Genomic DNA, 22,139 nt, shown 5'->3' with positions numbered 1-22,139 from the left:
ATTATTATTATTATTATTGTTATTCGTGTCTTTCCCATATATTATTTCCTTTTGATTGCACACTCCATTAACACAAACACAAATTCACATGTATAGAGTTCTGAATTTACAAAAAGGAGCAGCTGGTGTTTATATGCTTTTTGAATTTAATTTTAATGAAAGGTAGCTGTGTGTTGTTTTTTGGAGGGTTATTTCCCTATTAGCATGTACTTAAGGGCAAAGATCCAATCCTTTTTACGACATATATTTTCACCATAGCCCATGGTACACAAGACACAGCTGGTCATGTTTTATCTAAAAAGTGCTTTACTTCTTATAGCAAAAGTATATCAAAGCTTTAGCAGTATACTAATAACTAAGATTCATGGGATGTGTAGTTGTAGGATGAAGAGTTTTTTTTTGTTTTATTTAAATGGTCTTTTGGATATTAACAGAAAAAAAAAACGTGTGAGGTATTTAGTAAGATGAAATAAGCCAACCATAAGAAGGGCTAGAATAGCTAGGATATGGTCTCTGTTTCACATGCAAAATGTACCTAGTGTACCATTTAGAGTGGAATACTATCATGTAAAAAAAATAGGTAGCGTGTGTTTATATTAGACTGAAAACCAAACATAATTGGTAAAGGCTTAGATCACAGACTGGTACTGGCAGAAGATGTCACAGCACTATGAGGACAAGCCCAGTTTTCCTATTCAAGCAATGAATGAGCTGCACAAGACGGAGAGAATAATCATTTATTTATTTCACATAATCTCTTGTTTATAATAATAGCGCTGGTTCAGGATTATCGCTGAACCATCCAACAGCAACATGTCACACTTTGCTCTTGTGGCAGTGTTTCAGAGCATCTTTCAGTGCCGCCAGCACCATGTCAACATTGGCCTTGCTGCTGTTACATCCCATCAATCCAACACGCAACACCTGAAACGACCAAATACATCTAGAATTTAGGCTGCACAGGACTTCAGCAACTTCGATGTGAACAAACACGTGGTAAAGAAGTGAGTATAAAGGCACATAATCTTTTACCAAGCCAACTGATGGTCCGAGCCCTCCAGAAATTTCTAAGTTGTGTGTTTTCATGATATAGGTTGTGATCTCTTTCCAGTCATATCCATGAGGAGCGACGATGGTGGTCACTGTGGGCAGTCTCGCTTTCTGTAACATCCAATTAAGTCAAGCTTAGTAAGTTCCCATTTCCCCAAAACAGCTTCATGAATGAATGCGTGAATTTCACCAAGGGTAATTAGAAAAATCACATGACATTACATGGTATGGAAACTTGAAACTCACTTTTTCCTTGACAAAAAGTTTGAGACCCATGCTTTCTAGACCAGCGTGGAAATATTCCGCCACTTTTTCATGTCTTTCCCACGACTTCTCCAGACCCTTAGAAGAACAAAACATACAAACAACAGTCACAAAAACAAATAAAACATTTATTGAATAGCCATGACCGTTTATGCATAACCCATATTTCCAATTTGTACATGTGCATTTTCAATGTGCTGTTCAGTGAACCTCTATGAGGCTGTGCTTTGGCACAGCGGTGCTTCAACCTGAATGCTAATGCTATGCTAACATGCTCACAATGACAATGCTATCATTCTGATGTTTAACAGGTGTAATGTTTACCATGTTCTCCATCTTAGTTTAGCATGTTAGCATTTGCTTTATAGTGCTAAACCCAAGTGCAACTGAGGCTGGTGGGAATTAGTTATTAGTTAGTAATTAGTTTTGCTAGTCATAAACCAAAGCATTGGACAAACTGAAATTTTGACCTGATGATGCTGCAAGACAGAGGATCACCAGAGTCGGTAGGATCCATCCTCTGGGGAACACGAATTTCAGCTCATTAAATAGTTGTTGAAATCTTTCAGCTGGGACAAAAGTGGTCGACTGACCGACCAACAGACCAACACTGACATTCCTGCAGCCTTGGCTCCAAAAGCTTCTCAGTGGTTAATTCATATTTTTACCTTGTTCTGACAAAAGTATTGTTGGCACAGAGGTAGAATGGTACATTCTTTTCCCCACTCTTGTACCTGCTCAATGTCTTTCTGTATAGTGCTTTTGCAGCTCCAGACAAAAACGCAAAATCAAGATATTTCACTTTAACACGTCCCACCTCTTCAACAAGGACAGCCAGGCTCTCCCTCAGGGAGTAAAAAGCAGTGACCGGACCTGTGTGGTGATATCTACAGGGAGGAAACGACGAGGACAGAGAAATATACAGAGATTGTGCAACGTACGGCTAAAAATGAAACCACTGTTCAAAATGTGATCAGTTCCTGTTTGAAAGAAACAAAAAACGTCTTACACTCTGGACGGCTTGCCATCACATCCCCAGTAGTTTGCGAGCCAACTCAAATCCAAGAAGAATGACACGGGCTTTGTCCTCCGGTTGAATATTTTCTGGCTGTGGACAAATTCAGCCTTAAAAAAAAAAAACACTTTACAATTGAATCCTAATCTATAACTTGCAGCCATGTAAGGTGTATACAGCTCTCACCACGCTCTCTCACTGAAGGAGATGGGTGCTGTACCCGGCGGGGCATTCAGCACCTTTTGAGAGCCTGTGTATAGGATGTCTATTCCTGTGAATACAGACATTCACAAACAAGACAAATCTGTTTTTGGTGACAACAAAACTGATATAGAAGCACAGTACGGACGTGTTCAATGTTTTCATCAGCTGCTTTTGGAAGGATTTAAGACTAAACCTTGCTGATCCATGTATAGAGGGGTTCCTCCCATTGAAGCCACAGAGTCTACGAGAAACAGGCAGTTGTACCTGTAGGCAAAAATCATAAAACATCTGCTTTAATCTGCTTATCTTTTGTTACAGATGTGACGATGACGGAGGTGCTGAGAGTCGCGTCTCACTTATGACACAGCTGTCCGATGCCGTCTAAAGGATGCAAGACTCCTGTGGAGGATTCTCCGTGAGCGAGGAAGAACAGGACGGGCCTGTGCTTTGATAAGGCCTGCGGTGAGAAAACAGTGTGATCGCTCAGACTGAGGCTTCGACCAGGAATTACTAATTGATAATTGGAGTGTTAGGACACAGTAAACCTGCTCGAGCTCTGCATTGGTGAAGAAGCCTCCAGGAGGCGCCACAATGGTGTTCACTCTGGCCCCTGTTGGATTGACACGCATGGTATTCTGTCATGATTGTTATTCCGTCGTTAGTTAGATGACACATGATTTTTTTTTTTTAAAGGTACCTATCCTCTCTGCCATTTCCGCTGCTCGCTCTCCCCATATGCCGTTCACGGCGGCCAGCACGCTGTCCCCGGCCTCCACTGCGTTGAAGATGGCGCACTCCATGGCAGTGTGGCCGGTGCCGCTCACAGCTAAAGTCATACTGTTGCGAGTCTGAAACATGTACTGGATTCCACTTTTGATGTCATTCATGATCTGTAAGGTAAAATGAGAAACGAATGGTGAGTTGAAATAGAAATGTGTTAATCTTTACTGTTGCCTGAGTGTGGTTAGCTGCAGCGCTTTCAATCTCTACAATCAAGCTACAAGTCACATGGTCAGAAAATGAACCAGCAACTATTCTGATTATTGATTTACTCATTTAAAAAAAAAAAAAAAGAAATCAAAATATGGATATTTGAATTCCTTTTTTTTTTTTTTTTTCAATTTTTTGCCCAAAAAGTTAAAAGACAATATTGATACACATTGATCAATAGTGAAACACATATTAGGTTCAGACCAGTATGCGCTCTCTCTCTCTCTCTCTCTCTCTATCTCTCTCTCTCACACACACTCACTCACTCACTCACTCACTCACACACACACACACACCCACACGCACAGGAATGATGAATAACAACTTTTGAAATATATTACAAAATATATTGCAAAATATACTTAAAGTGTCAAAAATGAAATTGTTCATTATATGTAATCAGATCATGTTTGAACTACTTTATAAATTACAGTATGTTGGGTCGTTTAATCTATAAAAAGCATCTTTTTTTTGTTGTGTAAAATCTCAATCTACAAAGTAACCAGGCACTAAATCAGCTAAATTAAATAAATATATCGGTGTAAAATGCCTAATATTTCTCTTTGAGGTGCAGTAGAGTGGAAGCAAAGCAACATGAAATCAAATACTCAAGTAAAGTACAATTGCATCAAAATTAGTACAATACTTGAGTAAATAATTATTTTCCATCAGCGGCAGTTTCCAATAGATTTTACTGAATGTTACAACTAACTCTAATAATTGCTTTTCTGTGCACCACAGAGACAATTTTGTGACGGATAGATGTAAAAATGTTTCATAAAAATCTGTCACTTAAACCCAGAGATGATGCCAGTCTCTTTCTGGAAAATCTACATCATTTGTATTAAATACAGTCACCTCAAATATCTCTGGGTGCATGTGTCCGATGACAGGACTGGCCCCGGCGTCCAAGATGCGAGGAGGGACGTTGGAGGGTCCCGGTCCAAACATGTGACGGTGAGGAACCGCCAGCGGTTTCTGCAGGCATTTTGGTGGAGGCACAGAGATGGACGACATGTTTCAAACAGTGCGACAAGCGCAGTAAAACCACAAAGAGCCGTTGAATCGGGTGAAGTATGAACTCAGCTGAGCACTCCCCTCTGTCTGACCAGTGAGGTCCGCAGGTCAGGAGTCCGTCACAACATTTTCTGCTTTTATCTCTTTCGTCTTTTGTCAACACTCTGTTTTCTGAGCTCAGGTAGCTTGATGCTTTTTTTTTTCCACAGATAAGGAAGTCAACATGTCCTCAAATGTTAATTATTGACTACAGGCTCTCCAGGCTTAACTATTACACTGCTATGCACTGCTCTTCCCCCATTAACAGACTGTTCCTGGCTGAACATACAAGTGTAAATGTGCTCTGCAGCCTGCATTTGAAATCCATCAATTGACCCCTCTGAAAAGTTTGGACTTGTAATATTCACACAGTAGATTTTTCACTTTAATATTTGGACAGTTTGTACCATTCAAACATTATTTGAAAGTTTGGAAAAGCCAAGGAAAAGTAAAGTGAAATAGGCTCCTTTTTTAGGATATAAACAACATTATGATGTTGTGCCAGTAATTAGAGGTTTCACCATGTTACAGAGTTTTATTTTGGTGCATCAGTTACATTAAACAGTGTTGTATTGTCAGAATCATCACCTTTAGAGTAAGAGGTCAGAGAATCAAGGCAGAAGACTCCACATGCCTCAAACCTCCACTCTCAGGACATAATAATAATAATAACATAATAAACCAGAAGTTTATCTGTAAATCAAATGGTTCAGTCTTTGAGGAGAATACTTTGCTTGAAAATGTATATGCAGCAGTCTGGGGTCTTTGTAAACACGTGTTGTGCTCAATTATAAGATTGATTCAGTCTGTTTATGTTGTTTCCATCACATCTGCCACATTAACTTCAGTAGCTTTGTTTAAAAGGGTCTTAACAATCTGTTAAACCAGCGTCTGTTCCCAGTTCTATTACAGACAAAAACTGTCATTTAAGAACTTTTGGATAGTGAAATATGATGAAATGATAGATGTCATCTTGCTTCACAGCTGGGCTGGATTGTTCCTCTGAGGGATGAGGAGGTGTTTCCCCAGAGGCTCGGGGCTGAAGGAGCCATCTTTGTAGACCAGCCGTCCCCTGAGGATGGTGGCACACACCGCTCCCCGCAGTGCAAAGCCAAGGTAAGGAGTTATCTGCACGAACACGATCACACGCTCAAAAATCTGTGCTCGATCCATCACATCGTCTATGCAGGAAATGTGTCCTGATGATTTTACTGACCTTGTTTTTATGGTGTATGCCTGCTTCTTGAATCTGTGGAAGTATAACAGAAGATGAAACACAGCTGATTGAGACGTTTGGTGATCGTTAATGTTGGTGGACTCCTTACACTAACCTCGAACTCTCTCTCTGGGTCCCATACGACCAAGTCGGCATCATAGCCGGGGCAGAGGCTGCCCTTCTGGTTGTCGAGACTGCACAGCTGGGCCGTTTTCTGGCTGAGAAGCCTCGCCACATCAGACAGCTGAAAGCCTCTCTTACTGGCTGAGCTCCAGAACAGAGGCAAGCCTGGTAATAAATGGTGAATAATGAACAATCGTATGGAGATTGAGCCGACAACAGTCAAATATGAAAAGCTTTGTGCAGTTTTATGCACTCCTGCATTCATTAATCCTTTTCATATAAGTCTAATCATGACAGGGAGCGTCATTATTATAAGTACTAAAACATTGTGTCAGACTGTGACCACTCTCTCTCTCTCTCTCTCTCTCTCTCTCTCTCTCTCTGTGTCAGAACAGTAAATAATTGTTCTGTCCTCTAAACAGCCCTTGTTTACCTGCCAGTGAACTTTGCCCAGTGTGTGGGCGATTGTCAAAAGGATTAAAATGGGAGGAGGGAAGGAGGTAACAACTAATCCACCCCTAAAAAACTTGCATATATTAGTCGTGTAATATTGTGCAGAGCTGTCTTATGTTGTGAATTTTAGCCAGCGTCTCTTCCAGCTGAGCAGCATAGAGAGGATTTGTCACATAGAGACAAAATCCTGGATCTGCTCCACAGACTGAATAATGTGAAAGCTGTCGTGGCTCTGTGGCAGCAGCTGCGGAGGCTTTGCAGTGATGGTGTCCTCACGATGGAAACTCTCAAACGAAACCTCTATGGCAAGCAGCATAGTGTGTAAGTGTCACCTGACACCATCAATGATCACTCTCCAGTAGAGTGAATCAGTGACCGTCGACACAATTGAAAGAGCATGATGATGTCACATTAAACAAATACTCCCAAGGTTAGGCAAATTAAGAATAAAAAATAAAGTTTGCACACTGCTTTGCAGCATGAAACTTTGCAGCAGATAATAAAGGAATAAATGCCAATTTGCAGGCATCATTAACTGTATTAGCTGCATCTGCGTCCATGCTGCATTCACACCTTGTCAGCAGAGTGAGATGCTGTGTGTGCCCCATGGAAAACTTTCTTTTCTTTATTGCATAAACAATTTTTCCACCCAATGATGAAACCAGGAAACGCTGGAGCTTTTGAACTCGTTTTTTGCAAAAACTCCAAATTTAACACTGTCACCTTGCTGAGTTATAAACTTGCTGAGTTAAAACAATGAGCTGAAAAACACTAAAACACAGGTTAACTGTTAACCCACTGTTAAAAATAATAATAAGAGCAGCTTTAATTTGGGTTTTTAATTACACCAACCTGTCAGAGATGTTAGCTATGAAGACATTTTGGCTGAGACTCTCCACTAAATGAGAGATATTCTACATTCGCCATCACGAAGCCTGCATATAGCTCCCACTCATAGTTACAACTGCCAAGCTGTTGTGAGTGTTTTTACCATTTAGCTGCTGGTCTTTACGCTCTCTATGGTGTGACATGAATGCAGCATAGCGGTAATACTTTCAGTCAGTGGCTGTAGTTTTTACAATGCACACCGGGACATTAAGGGAGCTGAACGTCCAGTGCACTGGATGGATTTTAATATATAGCGTCTAGTTACCAAATTGTAGTGAGGAAATTCCCCCCCAGGCCTGAGTGAAGTCTCCACTATCCAGTTTCTTCAGATCGGGGGTGCAGGGAGAGTGATCGGACACCACCATGTCGATCTGCCCATCTTTCAGTGCTGACCATAACTGCTCCTGGTGGGGCACAATCAATAATCTACTAGTAATCAAAGAATAAGAAAGCACTGAAAACTGAAACTGAAAATAGAGAGATTTTCATCCACTCTGCGTCCTGCTCCATTTACCCGGTTATTAGATCCTCTGATGGGCGGACAGCACTTGAACTGTGTGGCCCCCGCAGGTATGTTCTCAGCACACAGGCTGAGGTAGTGGTGGGTCGTCTCCACCGTCAGGGGGGCTCCAGCCTGCCGCGCCCTCTGGATCAGTTTCAGTGGCTTCGCAGAGGACAGGTGAACTATATGGCACCGCACCCTGGAGCAGAGAAAGGTAGCTGACCACCGTGGTGCCGGTGCTACAGACACAAGCAAAATCCTATGACGTAATGGTTGTTTGTTACCATGCCGAGGTTCTTACTGGTACTGCAGGCAGAGCTCTGTGACGGTGCGAATGGCCTCCGTTTCCATGACGTCTGGCCTGGACCGCAGAAAGGTGGAGTACTGAGACGGGTCTAATATGGAAAGGGGTTTGGAACATTTCAGTTTTTTGTTACTGAAAACAAATGCTTTTAAATGATTTATCCCTCACTCACAATTTCATGAGTTACACAAACCAGAGCAGGGCAGTACGCCAGTGTAGTGTCAGCGCTGTGGTGTTACGATACCTTGATCTTAGATGCGCTAATAGAAGTTACAGCTTTAATGTTGCTATTTAGCGGTCCTAAAAGTTAACTAATTACATTTTTTGAACTTCTATTTTAGCTGGATACGATTCATAGTTGATTTTCTTAAAGGGCTAGTTCCACCAAAAAACACTTTTGATATTACCCCTTTGTAGTTGAGTTAAAATATGTTTTTATGATTTGGATGAAATGGAAAGTTTAGGCAACTAGTAATTCTGTAATTCTGAAGTCTCGGTAGTCACAATATCTCACAGCATTGGTATTGAATTGTTGGGTCAAAATATGTGATATTTAGTTAGTCAATGCTGTCAAGCCCTAACGTTAAACCTTTGTGTAAAAGTAACACTGGGGATTCTAGAGTCTGTTGCAGCCAAAGACAAAATATAGCAGAGGCGCCCTCCAGTCACTATTCATCACAATCAAGTAATAAATAATCTCACACCAATAAAAAATGTATGAAATCGAATATTTTTTTTTGTCCAAATGATCACGTAGGCAGAATTTTCAAATATAGAACAACAAAAAAAACAAAATAATTATAAGGCCAGATAGTTACTGTCAGTTTCTTTCCCTTAAATTATCTTAAGATTTAAAAAAAATAAAAAAATAAATAAAATCTTGTATATATGTGCAGGCTTTAAAACAGTTGGCAGCACTGCTTCTTGTCATTGCACATGGTCCGGGGAACGACATGGGGCCCCTTTAGGGAGGTTTCCTACTGAGAAGTCATTGCAGATTGTCCTTCGGTAGTTTGAAAGGGAGGGAGCCCCCTAACATCCAGCGGCCCCAAGCAGTTGCCTGCTTGCCTGTGTTCCCACATTCTTATACGTGAATATAATAACACCACAGACAGATTAAACTTCTGTCCGGTGTAAAACTGTTCTTACCACCAGTCTCCTCCGTTGTCTGCTGAACATCTAACTCTGCGTGAAACTGGAGGAGACAAAGCGAAAGATGTTTCCGTTACATTTCTCCGTGCAGATTTTACCAATCACAAAGTGTGGCACGTGTTGCGGATGCTGCGATTGGAGAGTTACCAGCAGGACACTTCCTGTGCCTTGCAGCTGCTTCATGGCTGCGTGTAGATCACAGTCAGTCACGTGGGGAAACTCCTCCACCCCGCTATGGATGAGGAAACATTTGAAGCCGGCCACTCCGGCGTGGATCATGGGCCGCAGTTCTAGCTATAAAGAGACATCTGCTGTTTGTCTTTGCTTTGGTCCTGATTCAGTGCAGTCTGGCTGAGAACGAGTTCATTTTGTCCAAGCTGTTCCTCTGTAAGCCCTTACCTGGTTGCCAGGAATCACGCCTCCCCAGAAAGCTGTGTCCACAAAACACTTCCCTGACGCCTCACGCAGCTTCTCATGAAAATGACCCAGTGTGGTGGTCGCAGGAATGCTATTTCTGTGGGAAATTTTAGAAAACAAAACAAGAAAAAATCATCATTGCTGGAAACTTAAAAATCTAATGTTTCCAAAATGTTATTTTCCCTTTGCCAAAAGCTTCTTTAGTTTTACTGTAAGTCCATGAGCTAAGATCATCTTAGCCTTAAGATGCTTCTGGGAATCAGGACTTCAGGATTTTCATGGATTTACAGCTGAAAAAAATACTGTTGCCTTCAGGAGCAATTCTCCAGTAGTTTAAGTGTATTTACAGAAAAACTAAATTCAGCAGCTGATATAATCCTAGATATCAAACTTTTATGTAGCTTGCTAGCTTAGCAGAAACACTGTGACTAAAAGTTACACACCTCAAACACACCTCATCTTAATGAAACCAGTTTTTTAAAGTGTTTTTTATTAATATAATTAATAATAATACATTGATGCATTTGATAATAAAACAATACAACAATAATATAATATGCTAATTTACTTTTATTAACATTTATATTTAAAAAACAACAACTTGATAACTGCTAACTCCTGCGCATAAGATTATGAATTATGGTTACCTAGAAGATAGACATAATCTCTGTACATAAAGTAAAAAAATATTTTCTTGAGAGAAAAAAAAGTGTAAAAAGTTTGCAGGGGGAAAAAAACAACAACTCAAGCTGCGAATGTACGTGCAACAACAGCTGATGTAAGGAGGGGGGAGTCTCCAACTTACAGTGGCATGTCTACAATCGTCGTCACCCCTCCGGCTGCAGCAGCCCTGGTGGCGGTCCAGAAACCCTCCCAGGAGGTGCGTCCTGGTTCGTTCACATGAACATGGCAATCTACAATACCCGGCATCACCACACTGTCACCCACATCCAACACCTGCAATCACAGCTGGGTCTCATCAGAATAACACGATCAATCAGGCGTTTGTGTGCAGAGTGTTAAATCATTGCTTTTGCCCCTTATAACTTGTCTCTCGCTGTACATCCTTTTTTTAAATTTTGGGAGTGTGCAGAACCGAGATCAGTACGAGTCAGCTTACCTCACAGCCACCATCCCCCGAAAAGTTGCTGCCTGAGAGTATTTGATGGATCTTCCCATCCTTTATTACGACCACAGCAGGACGGACTTCGTTGCCAATCAGTACCCTCTTACTCCTCACAGCACTAACCGCTGACCCGACTTCCATGTCTCTTTTTATTGCGTGTTAATGAATAGAGAGACTCCCCCTGACTCTGGCTCTGGCTCTACACTTTAGCTGCACTGTTGGCAGGTCATGGACCTTGTGCTGAGGCGCCGCCCCCTTCTAAATGGTTCAAAGTATAACCAATTTGTTGACTTTTCTCATCTGTGTGACCTACAATGCACCTGATCACCTTATGTGTTCAGGCAAAAACATTCCTCATGTTATGTCTCGTCTTTTCTGTCATGTTATACACAATTTGTTACAATGTAAAGGTTATATATGGACCTTTTAATTAAAAAGGTTTGAGTGCTATTTAAAACATTGCACCGGTACCAGCCTGAAGACGCCCTGAAGGTTCGAGCCTTGTACTCTCATGTTAATAGGATCCATCTGGCTTGGATAGAGATAAATCAGACAACATCAAGCTGAATATGGCGAGCTTGAGTTATCAGAATTTCATTTTAACCATCCCCGTCTGTGTCTGTATTTGTGTCTATGTGTGTTCTCATACAAAGATTGTATTACTTACCTGCTGCTTCAGTGTTTCTGATAGGAGGTGCGGTACGAGCTCAATTCTTTTGGCGTAACTCATCTCCTGCAAGTTGGAAACTCCACACTGTCTTCATACATTTTCTGTAAATGCCTCACCACAGCGGCAAATGTTTGCTTAATATAGATTCAGAACAGCATCACATTAAAGGATCAGTCCGCATTTTTTCCAAATCTAGATCTTAAAAAATAGTCAGGTGTCTGTACGTAAGGAGGACTGTGGATTTTGGCCCCATATCTCTTATAAGCGCTGTATGAACAGAGGTAATGGTCACTTCAGTGTATGTACTTGTACATATGTGAGTACTGGCAGTATGTTTCCTGAGAGTGAGTGGTTAATGAGGCAGCTCCAAAACCGACCAACACGTGAGATTAACGTCATTCTTATTCATTTTTTAAATACACTTTTATTCTTGGTTTTTCTTCTGGAAGATAATGTGAATTTTTGAATAAAGTAAAATCAAGATGCGAGGAGCTCCATGTGCCCCTCACCTGTCCGTCATCCGTGTGACTGCAGGCCGCTCAGTCTGAGCGTCTATTGGCTGAGGGTCGCAGGAGAGGGGCGGGGTTTGGAGCCTGTGGGCTGGAGGCTGACAGGAGGAGGCTAGCAGGATGCGGCTTCGCCTCAGCGGGCCTCATCTCATCCCTCCATCCTCCCGGCCGGCGGTGCGCCGTGCGTTATGACGCCAGGCCGTTTGACGAGTGCATTACGTGGGGCTGGCGGAGCAGCACAGCAGCCTGGATCCTCGTTATGTAATGCATCGGATACTGCTGTGAGTAGCAGGGGGGGGTTGAAAGCTGACGGCTGGCTGAGTTTTTTTTTTTTACCGACGAACAACGGTGTGTTTTCTTGTGCACGAGCAGACGTCTGCTGTCGGCAAGTACAATGCTAATTGTAAATCACTGGAGTGTGGTGTAATTGAGGCAGTCTGGGCATCGGTGGCCTATCCCTGAGGTGCACAGACGTCTGGAGCCTGCGGAAGCTGCACAGCGGGTTTTTCCTCTTTTCTTTTAGCCGTCCAGAGGCGCATCTCTGTTTAAATCCGTCTCCTCCATCAGCGGAAATAAACCAATGCGGGTTTGTTTCAGAGAAGAATCTAGATCACATTTTGTTCTCCGTCGCATTGGTTTAATCCAACAGCCTGTGAGCTGTAGTATAAACAATGGCGGGTCCCGAGCAGTCCCAGCAGCAGCAGCAGGTAGAGGAGAAGGCAGAGCACATAGATGATGCTGAGATGGCTCTGCAAGGTATCAACATGCTGCTCAACAACGGATTCAAAGAAAGCGACGAGCTTTTCAGGAGATACAGGTATTTCTGCCTTTTTTGTTGTCACGCCATGATAATCTGTCACTGCATGCTGCAAACCCCAAACTTGGAATATCAGCAAGTAATCCCCAAGAAAAAAAATGTCACAAGTGGCTAAAACACTGAAGGGAAATTCAGAGAACAGCATGTACTGTACCGTTATACACAGTGACTGAACCTGTGGCTTCACGTATATGACAATATCATTCAAGTAAATGGCTGCTTTGACTGGTTTGAGAGGTGACATGTCTTTAGAGCCTGTTTACCAGCTGTCAGACTCACCTGGGATTCCCTGAAGCTTCCCACTGACACACACCGCCTCTAACTGAGAGGTGACATTTTCATCATATAAACAGGTGATGGCATCGCTAGGCTTTACCAGGCGGCCAGCATGAGGATTATCCACTTCTATATTATTGTATTTTTTTTTTTCTAAGCTTATTGTGGACAGGGAAATACTGTCGCTCCTCTCTTGCATGTCAAACAAATAGTCCCTGACATCAGTCAGCAGCTGTACCTGCTCCGGAGCACGCTCTGCTTGTGCCAGCAGGATAAGTCATTTGCTGCTCTTTTTTTTTTTAGTCATGCATATGATTCATTCTCCTGAGATAGAGCGGTGCTAAAACTGCCGTGTATTTCAACAAAGATGTTCAGCTTCGTTTGTATCTGATTTGTTTTGTGCTCTCTCTCTCTCTCTCTCTCTCTCCCTCTCTCTCTCTCTCTCTCTCTCCCTCCCCAGGACCCAGAGCCCACTGATGAGCTTTGGGGCCAGTTTCGTCAGTTTCCTGGTGAGTTTTTCTGCTCAGCTGGTGATAGAGCGCTCAAATAAGATGCCAGAAGAAATATCAGTCGGTGTTAAGAAACAGCAAAAGAGCTATTAACATAATTGATATACCAGCAGAGTTAGATTCAAGCCCATGCCGTCACACTTCATTTTTTTTTCACCCCTCCAGGAAAACCGCACAGTATAAAGGCCAGAAATAAAACAATATGTCAAACTGATTGCATCACTGTCACCACTGGCATCCTCTCCTTTGCTTTTCCATCCATTAACATAATGGATGCATCTTCCTCTAAAGAACAGCATTGCTCTTGCAGAGAAGCGCATTACTATAACGCTGCATCCATCACTGATGAGGAGGGGGAGAGGGAGAGTTTTCACAGCGTGGTGGTCACTCACTCTCTCTCACACACACACACACAGACGCTCTGTCGCTGCCCCTTGTGCCGACACACACACACACACACACACACACACAGACGCTCTGTCGCTGCCCCTTGTGCCGACACACACACACACACACACACACATCATGAAGCTACAGATGATGTCATCCTCCGTCCCCAGATGCTAAATGGCCCTGAAGGCAGTGGGGGGAGGTGATGTCTGACCATCACGGCAGACCTTCATACGTGCAGTGACAGTTAAATGCAGAACAGCAAATATCATACAAGCTAATGTGAAACCACAAAGCCCATCTCTAAATGTCACCAAAATATATGATACGTGGGTTTTTTCCTTCCTCGTTTATGTGTGAACGTGATCTCTAAAGTATTCGAACAACATCACAGCTAAGATATTTCTGAGTCTGCCAGCTGGGCCGTGTCTTCGCAGCCCCAATCACACAGCTGTACAGATGTCACTGTGTTTCTCCATTCATTGTCATGCAGAAAGAGCCCTTTGTCGCTGCCTGCTTTTTTTTTTTTTTTTTTTTTAAAGAGTATTACATAACACTCCTTCACTCTTATTTCAAAGATTGTAAGTCAGCTCAAGCAAAGATCTGCTCTGTGTGAGACAAGACAATTTAATATCAGAATCGTGATAATGCAATATTGTGCTTTTAATCTGACCCCATATATCGGTGAAGGACTTTCTTGCTGTATTTCATCGCAGAACGCCATGATGACATTTGAGGAGGAGAAGATGCAGACTGCCTGTGATGACCTGAGGACCACTGAGAAACTGTGCGAGAGTGACAGCGCCGGAGTGATAGAGACAATCAGAAACAAGATAAAGAAGAGTGTGAGTGTAAAACCGGGGATGAAGGAGGTGGAGAAGTGTAATATATGGACTGTAAGAACGCAACAGAAAAACCTGTTAACTAAACTCGGATTATAGTACCGCTGAAATAAAGTGATACCGGTGGCATCGGGTTACACATTTAGATTGCTGTCGTCTCTAATATCACAGCCAGAACAGGCTACAGTACAGATAACAATGTTTTTGTGTCCTCGGCATCAGGCCTAATGATGCCGGCAGCAGTGAGATCATGCCAAACCCACTCACAGATTGAATCAGTACTTCAGTGAAATGTAATCAAGAAACTGAGTGAGGAGCGTGGGGGCTGGGTCATTCAGGAAACTTCTCGTTCCTGTGGTCACAAGAACACATGAACACAGGAACACACAGCGGCCACTGGGGGAAACAAGCTGCGGGTGTATGTGCATACTGCTGATTGAATTTGTGTCTGTGTGTGTGTGTGTGTGTGTGTGTGTGTGTGTGTGTGTGTGTGTGTGTGTGTGTGTGTGTGTGTGTGTGTGTGTGTTACAGATGGACTCCCAAAGGTCAGGCGTCGTTGTCGTGGACCGCCTTCAGAGACAGATCATCGTTGCCGACTGTCAGGTGTACCTCGCCGTGCTCTCCTTTGTCAAACAGGAACTTTCTGGTAATCAAACTTACAGTATTTGGAGCACGGTGTAATCGCAGCTGTGTCCGTCTGCGCGTTTTTGTAAAACGGTGTAACTCAAAGAAACAAGACATCATCGAAAAATGTCATACTTGCAGATAAACGGTGTGGAGCTGATGACTTTAATCAGGAGCATCTTTACAGATGTTAATCCATAATGAGTTCATAGTATCACCACACAAGTTTAGATATTAGTGCCACAGTGGGGAAATTTGAAGTTTTACAGTAGCAAAGAATTGCAAAATGAAAATATCAAATACTAAAACTTTACAAAATATAAATAATAGATAAATAATATAGTATAGCAATGTAGAAGGTACAAATAGATATTACAATATGTTAAAAAATAGCAGCAGATAAGGAATATTGCACAGCTGGTGTGTGTTAATTATTGCACATGGGGAGTTTGTCAGTTTATGATGTGTGTGGTCTATTGAGCGCTGTATTTGTCATCAGTTACTTCATTAATCTAATCAGACTAATTAGTCGAATGACAGAAAAAACAAATGTCATTATTTATCAGTTTTGTTTTCTGTCTTATTGTAAAATGAATATATTTGGTTTTGATCTTTTAGTCAGATGTAATGTGCAATTTGACTGAACATAATCATTAATCGTTTTGTTTAATTATCAGAAATTATGGTCTTGTTCTTCTCAACGAGCTCGTCTCCTTGCAAAATCTCGTTAAAAGCATCTTGTTTATTGTTTCCAATACCAGCATATATCAAAGGAGGCTGGATTCTTCGTAAGGCGTGGAAAATGTACAACAAGTGCCACAGTGACATCAGCCAGCTGCAGGAGGCCTGTCAGCGGAGGTCCTCCGTCAACCAGGACTCCCTCTCTGCGGACAACGCCAACCACAATGCACCAGTGGAGAACGCCGTGACGGCCGAGGCCCTGGACCGGCTCAAGGGCTCCGTCAGCTTCGGCTACGGCCTCTTCCATCTGTGCATCTCCATGGTACCGCCACACCTGCTGAAGATTATCAACCTGCTGGGCTTCCCCGGCGACCGGCTCCAGGGCCTGTCCTCCCTCATGTACGCGAGCGAGAGCAAGGACATGAAGGCACCACTCGCTACGTGAGTAGGCTCAGCTCATTGCCATTTCAGAGAGAGACACATAAGAGTTTAAAGATATATATATATATATATTATGTTAATATATTTTTATACAATATATTGTTTTGGTTTTAGCGCCTTCACAGGTTTTGGTTTGCTCATTGTTCATTCTCTGTCCATCACCGAACGGCAGACAAAGGTCGAAACTAGCTGGCGAACATACTGGAGCATTTAGCAGCAAAAGAGCCAGAGTCCAAAACAGAGAAAAATAGAGTGAATATTCAACTTATTTCAAAAATAGGCAACTGCGATCATATTTGCCATAACTTTACAGTATAAGGTGATAATATGTAAATGTTGTGTTTATAGGTCGTTGCACTGCCCCCAAGTGGTCAAAGTCAATTAGTGCAGCTTTAAATTCTTATCTATTTTCTGTCCTTTGTAGATTTAATGGTGGTGAGTGGTTTTTGTTTTGCGACCCCATAAAATATATAATATGGGTTGAAGAGCAACCCATTACGAAAACAATACATTTCTAAAACTAAATTAAACTAATAAATAAATCAAATCAAATCCCATACATGTTCCTGTCACTGGCCCTGATGTTTAGAGCTTATATCTGAACTCTCTATTTTCTTGCATATGATAATTAAATATGTTATAGCCTATATCATGCATATAATTCCCGCTGTCCTAAATTTATATAATTATTGAAACTGTAGTAATTAAGATGATAGAAAAAACTGGTAGTTGTTCTAGAGCTTTCAATCATACCACATTATCTTCATCATCACGTCGCAGTTCATTCTTGACCTTGGAAACCCACCTCACAACGAGGTCCATTTAGTGGCAGAACAAGAGCTAACATGGGCAAGAAATCCGTAAAGTACTTAAAAATTATATTTGAACATTTGTAATTTTCCTGCTGATGAAGTATGAACTTTTAGGTTAAACTTCAGTAATAATTAATAATTTGTTGTAGAGTGACTTTTATTTTCTGTGAGATGTGTATTATGTTTATGTCCAGGTTCATGTCACATTCTGAGAAGAGTCTGTTGTGTTGCTCAGGTTGGCCCTCTTGTGGTACCACACAGTAGTGCTGCCTTTCTTTGCTCTGGACGGCTCCGATACACATGCAGGGCTCCTGGAGGCCAAAGCTATTCTGCAGAGGAAGTCGGTGGTTTACCCCAACTCCTCGCTCTTCATGTTCTTTAAAGGACGGGTTCAGAGGCTAGAGGTATGTACCCCAGGCTCAGGGCTGGTAATAATCAGTGACTGTAGTTTTTTGACAGACCTGTAGTGGTTTATTTGTGTTTGTAATGTTGACTAAAGATATTTGATTGGCAAACACAGAGGAGAAGAATCTGTAAAGAATCTTCCCTCAACCAGTTAGCGACCTCTGTTCAAGCACATGTAATTAATATGCATGTCAGACGGTTCATTAACTCACCAACATCTGATCAATCATCTACTTATTAACTCTCATTCAACACTTGGCGTGAAGTGTGTGTCTGTCTAACATGATTACTGTTACCTGTTGGTGTATGTGTTCTCTCCTCTGTCCCCAGTGCCATATCAACAGTGCTTTGGCCTGTTTCCATGATGCATTAGAGCTGGCATCAGACCAAAGAGAGATCCAGCATGTGTGTCTCTATGAGATTGGTACGTGTTTTTCTCATCAGGTTTAGTTGTGACATACTGGCCCTCTGTGTACAGTGCAGCGACAGATTCATTTTATTCTGTCCGCTTTTCACCGTGTCAGGTTGGTGCAGCATGATAGAGATGAATTTTGAAGACGCGTACAGGTCGTTTGAGAGGCTGAAGAATGAGTCGCGTTGGTCGCAGTGCTACTATGCCTACTTAACCGGAGGTGAGCCCGACATACACTAACAAATGCTAACACTGTTGCTCCTACTCTGTGTTCTTTATGGTGCTTTCTTGCTGTTTTTCCAGTGTGCCAGGGTGCTTCTGGTGACCTGGATGGAGCAACTGGAGTTTTCAAAGATGTGCAGAAGCTGTTCAAGAGGAAAAACAACCAGATAGAGCAGTTTGCTGTCAAAAGGGTGGGTTCAGCTGCTAATGCTGCCCCCTTCTCTTTCTCTTTCTCTTTCTCACAAGCCAAGTGTGTCACAAAAACGTTCCTTCACTGTCCGATTTCTTTCTGCAGGCTGACAGATTGAGAAAGATCTCACCCACCAGAGAGCTATGCATCCTCGGTGTAATTGAAGTGCTGTATCTGTGGAAAGCACTTCCAAACTGCTCCTCGTCTAAGCTGCAGATAATGAATCAGGGTGAGTGTAAACCTGCGTGATTCATACCAGCATAACCAGGTTTGCTGCAGTGAGATTTTCTAAGAATTTGATTTGACCCTGTGTGATGATGTCCTCTTGTGTCTGGTCAGTGTTACAGAGCGTAGATGAGGCTTCATGCAGAGGCCTGAAACATCTCCTTCTTGGTGCCATTCACAAATGTCATGGAAATATGAGAGATGCTGTTCAGGTATGAGTCTACACTGAACGCTGAATGACGCAGATGATCTACTCTGGTAATGTTACTCATCTTGCTTTTTGTATCCATTTTGTCTGTGCTCCAGTCATTCCAGCTGGCTGCTAGAGATGACTATGGACGGCAGATCAACTCATACATTCAACCATATGCCGTCTATGAACTGGGATGTATACTCCTTGCACAACCAGAGGTCAGAGTGAATGCACTTTATGGCGTTTATATTTTTGCGATTCATTGATGATGTGAATCCAACTGATGAGACCACATGCTCAGTTATAATCCTCTATTTTTGTTTGTTTTGCAATCCAGACAGTGGGGAAGGGAAGGTCATTGCTACTCCAAGCAAAGGTAAAATATTCACGTAGTAATCATCTAAATTAACATTTATTTTTATTTTTTTCCCCACATACAGTATATTACACGTCACAAGACTCTATCTGTCATGTTTTTAGGAGGATTTTACAGGCTACGACTTTGAGAACAGGCTTCATGTCCGCATCCATTCAGCCCTGGCCTCGTTGAAGGAAGTAGTGCCTCAGTGACTCCAGGAAGAAGTTGCAATGGCTCAAGCTATGCTCATGGCTTTTTACCAGAAGTTTTAAGCCTTTCAAACTAACTGTTTGACATCCTAACGAACACACTCCTGTGTTTTTCATTCTTAAAGGATTTGGAGAAATACGCTTGTTTGTCATCTTGCTCGCGCCCAGGCCTCACCTCATTCTGCATTCACTACAGACATAACGGGTGTTCATGCTAGCTTAGCGCAAAGACTGGAAGCAGACGGAACTAGCTAGTGTAGCTGTGGCTAGCAATTTAAAAACTATGCTATAAATATTCATACTATAAATACGACTTGTCTTGTTGTTGACGAGCAAGCTAGTCACCAGTACATCCATTTACAATGGTTTTGTTACTGTGCAAACCTGGGAACTCTGCCATTAGACCAATAATAGCTCACTGTTTCCCCTTGCTTCCTGTCTATATGCTAAGCTAGGCTAAACACTTTCCTAGCCTATCTCTGGACTGGATGCACAAAGAATTGTTATCGAAACTTGACTTGGAGCAAGACAACAAAGAAGTATATTCCCCTCAAATCTCTAATTGTTCCTTTAAATGTTTTCTGCACCCAAATGTATTAGCTAGCTAGTAACAATTTTCCTCATTAACTTGTGTATTTGGAGGATTTCATGCCCCCTCCCCCTTTCAGTGAGCAATTCAGCACGTAAAAGTAACCTTTCAATTAAATCATACTTCCCTGAATAGTAACTTTACCAAGCATAATAAAAGACACAGATCCAATGATTTCCACAATCTTTTAAAAACATGCAGATGACATTTGAACATCTTACAGAAATAATGAAATAGAATTAATAATGGCAATTCTTTGCCACATCACATGTCATGGAAAAAAAAAAAGATATGGGAAATATTACTCAAATTTAATAATTGATTTTATATGTTCTTATAAAGGACTTCATGGGTTGTTACATTTCCAGTGGTTATTTAATAAATAGTGCTTCTCCTAATAAAATTTTTAAAAAATCTGCTTGTCAAATTGCAAAAGGACTTTGAAGCTTATCACACGGGGGCCACTTATATTCACAACAGACTTTAAATGACAAACTTGTAGTCTTAATTAGTTACTGGTCACCTAAAATCACACACAGTAACTACTACTGGGCTGCTGTGGGTTAGTCACACTCAAGTAGCTGGACATGTCACATTTATAGTAATTGAGAGATCACAACACTTCACGATTCCCTAATGATGTTTTGTATGTGAAAACACCAGGTATTGATCCTGTGCACTATGCATGGTATTGCAGGGTAACAGTGACTTGAAGACTGTACTGAAGTCAAACATACCTGTATGTCCATCCGTGCAAATACATCAAGGTGTTATAATACAGTGCATTGGGTACTGTAATGTTACCACTGAACGGTGCTGCTAAATGTCAGCCTAATAATCATATATTAGAAGTGAATTATTTTAATAGTGTTTTAGTGGTACAAGCTTTTGAATTAGTCCATAATAGTGAAAAGTTTATTTATTACATAGCAGAAGTTGTACTTTTACAAGTGTCATTGACAGTATGCTATTTTAGTTTTTAGTCTTTATCCTGTAACGGCCAGAAAGGTAGACTGCAGTGTTCGTGATCAAGCCGGTTCAAAAGTGTGATTTTGAATTGGACTAGGAATAATACTTCTGTGATAAGTGATTTTAACAACTTTTCTCAACACAGTTTTACACTGTACATATGAATTATTCTGTGCAGGGTATTGCCTCCCGAGTTATGGTCATCTGAGCAATATAAGCAACAGGAGAACATCTTAATTTACAGAGGTTTTCAACAACGACTGTGTGTTTTTCATCCCATGTTCAGGGAAAGTGGGTGGATAGATTTGTTTTGCTCATGCTAAGCTGGACAGACAACGCCAGTCATCCTCCTGTGGCTGTGGTGGATGTAAATTGTGGTAAATGTCGCGCTGACCACGGTGTGAGTGGTTGGCGCAGTGCAAGTGATGTGGTGAATGGTGAAATGTCAGTAAGATGTCACCTACCTACCTGTACCAAATACTTATTGTCACTGAGAGATTTGTTTTCCTTTTGTCATGAGATTTTGTTGAAATTGAGGTTACATATGAGGATGATGGTATTCTAATGTGTCACTGAACTCTACAATAAATAATGTTCTCCATTAATCCGGACAAATATGTGGTATTTATCTTTTTTGGTGAAATTGTACTTAAGACAGGTCATTTTATGTCAAATGTAGAATATTGTCAATGTGTTTATTCTTCAGAGGCGTGTTTAATCATGGTTTAACGTCTTATTGCCATTACATTGCTTCTTCTTCTTTTTTAATTTTTCCACCAGGGGGCGCTTATCTCACAGGCAGCATGTGGGATGTAATGTAGTGTTTTTTTCCCACACCTTGGTTGCAATGACAGTAGAGCAGCCACCATAAAAATTATTTTAGCTCAATGAGAATACCCAGTGGTGGAAAGTGACTCAGTGCATTTACTCAAGCACCATACTTATGTACAATTTTGGGGTGTCTGGAGGGAAAAATTGTACTTATTATTATTTGACAGATTTTATAACCAGTTACTTGTAGAGTCAGATTATTAAT

The 22,139-nt window shown here is 41.6% G+C and overlaps 3 protein-coding genes across 3 annotated transcripts; 1 reads left to right on the top strand and 2 right to left on the bottom strand.

The window, feature by feature from the left end:
• Positions 1-723: 723 nt before the first annotated feature.
• On the bottom strand, positions 724-4,707 carry agxta (alanine--glyoxylate and serine--pyruvate aminotransferase a). The gene is made up of 11 exons (XM_056377548.1): positions 4,382-4,707; positions 3,231-3,423; positions 3,079-3,143; positions 2,890-2,990; positions 2,727-2,797; positions 2,516-2,600; positions 2,324-2,422; positions 2,132-2,201; positions 1,297-1,392; positions 1,033-1,161; positions 724-924 (listed from the first exon to the last, which is right to left on the bottom strand). Exons 1-11 carry the CDS (start codon positions 4,538-4,540, stop codon positions 817-819), a joined length of 1,176 nt encoding a protein of 391 aa, XP_056233523.1. The 5' UTR covers positions 4,541-4,707; the 3' UTR covers positions 724-816.
• Positions 4,708-4,951: 244 nt separating this feature from the next.
• Positions 4,952-10,967, bottom strand: zgc:103559 (Allantoinase, mitochondrial). Its single transcript, XM_056377547.1, has 11 exons — positions 10,755-10,967; positions 10,440-10,591; positions 9,617-9,731; positions 9,365-9,511; positions 9,215-9,260; positions 8,063-8,156; positions 7,774-7,960; positions 7,525-7,663; positions 5,911-6,083; positions 5,796-5,828; positions 4,952-5,707 (listed from the first exon to the last, which is right to left on the bottom strand). Exons 1-11 carry the CDS (start codon positions 10,899-10,901, stop codon positions 5,558-5,560), a joined length of 1,383 nt encoding a protein of 460 aa, XP_056233522.1. The 5' UTR covers positions 10,902-10,967; the 3' UTR covers positions 4,952-5,557.
• Positions 10,968-11,959: 992 nt separating this feature from the next.
• LOC130171468 (tetratricopeptide repeat protein 39C) lies at positions 11,960-21,718 on the top strand. The gene is made up of 14 exons (XM_056379498.1): positions 11,960-12,756; positions 13,493-13,541; positions 14,648-14,776; positions 15,305-15,419; positions 16,159-16,519; positions 17,567-17,735; positions 18,067-18,160; positions 18,261-18,368; positions 18,452-18,561; positions 18,666-18,789; positions 18,900-18,997; positions 19,092-19,196; positions 19,316-19,354; positions 19,459-21,718. Exons 1-14 carry the CDS (start codon positions 12,611-12,613, stop codon positions 19,546-19,548), a joined length of 1,737 nt encoding a protein of 578 aa, XP_056235473.1. The 5' UTR covers positions 11,960-12,610; the 3' UTR covers positions 19,549-21,718.
• The last annotated feature ends 421 nt before the right edge of the window (positions 21,719-22,139 follow it).

Source organism: Seriola aureovittata, chromosome 6 (genome assembly GCF_021018895.1).
Source record: "Seriola aureovittata isolate HTS-2021-v1 ecotype China chromosome 6, ASM2101889v1, whole genome shotgun sequence".
NCBI classification, from domain to species: Eukaryota; Metazoa; Chordata; class Actinopteri; order Carangiformes; family Carangidae; genus Seriola; species Seriola aureovittata.
Note: the sequence above shows the minus strand (reverse complement) of the source record. Positions and strands in the feature narration are given on the sequence as shown.

Coding starts and splice junctions, on each gene's coding strand:
- LOC130171468 (XM_056379498.1), top strand. CDS start 12,611: ATGGCGGGTCCCGAGCAGTCCCAGCAGCAGCAGCAGGTAGAGGAGAAG. Junction 13,542..14,647: donor CCAGTTTCGTCAGTTTCCTG/GTGAGTTTTTCT, acceptor ATTTCATCGCAG/AACGCCATGATGACATTTGA. Junction 19,355..19,458: donor CATTGCTACTCCAAGCAAAG/GTAAAATATTCA, acceptor TCATGTTTTTAG/GAGGATTTTACAGGCTACGA.
- agxta (XM_056377548.1), bottom strand. CDS start 4,540: ATGTCGTCCATCTCTGTGCCTCCACCAAAATGCCTGCAGAAACCGCTG. Junction 3,144..3,230: donor GGAAATGGCAGAGAGGATAG/GTACCTTTAAAA, acceptor TCAATCCAACAG/GGGCCAGAGTGAACACCATT. Junction 2,202..2,323: donor GATGGCAAGCCGTCCAGAGT/GTAAGACGTTTT, acceptor TCCTCCCTGTAG/ATATCACCACACAGGTCCGG.
- zgc:103559 (XM_056377547.1), bottom strand. CDS start 10,901: ATGGAAGTCGGGTCAGCGGTTAGTGCTGTGAGGAGTAAGAGGGTACTG. Junction 9,732..10,439: donor ACGATTGTAGACATGCCACT/GTAAGTTGGAGA, acceptor AATTTCCCACAG/AAATAGCATTCCTGCGACCA. Junction 8,157..9,214: donor GACAACGGAGGAGACTGGTG/GTAAGAACAGTT, acceptor TTTCCATATTAG/ACCCGTCTCAGTACTCCACC.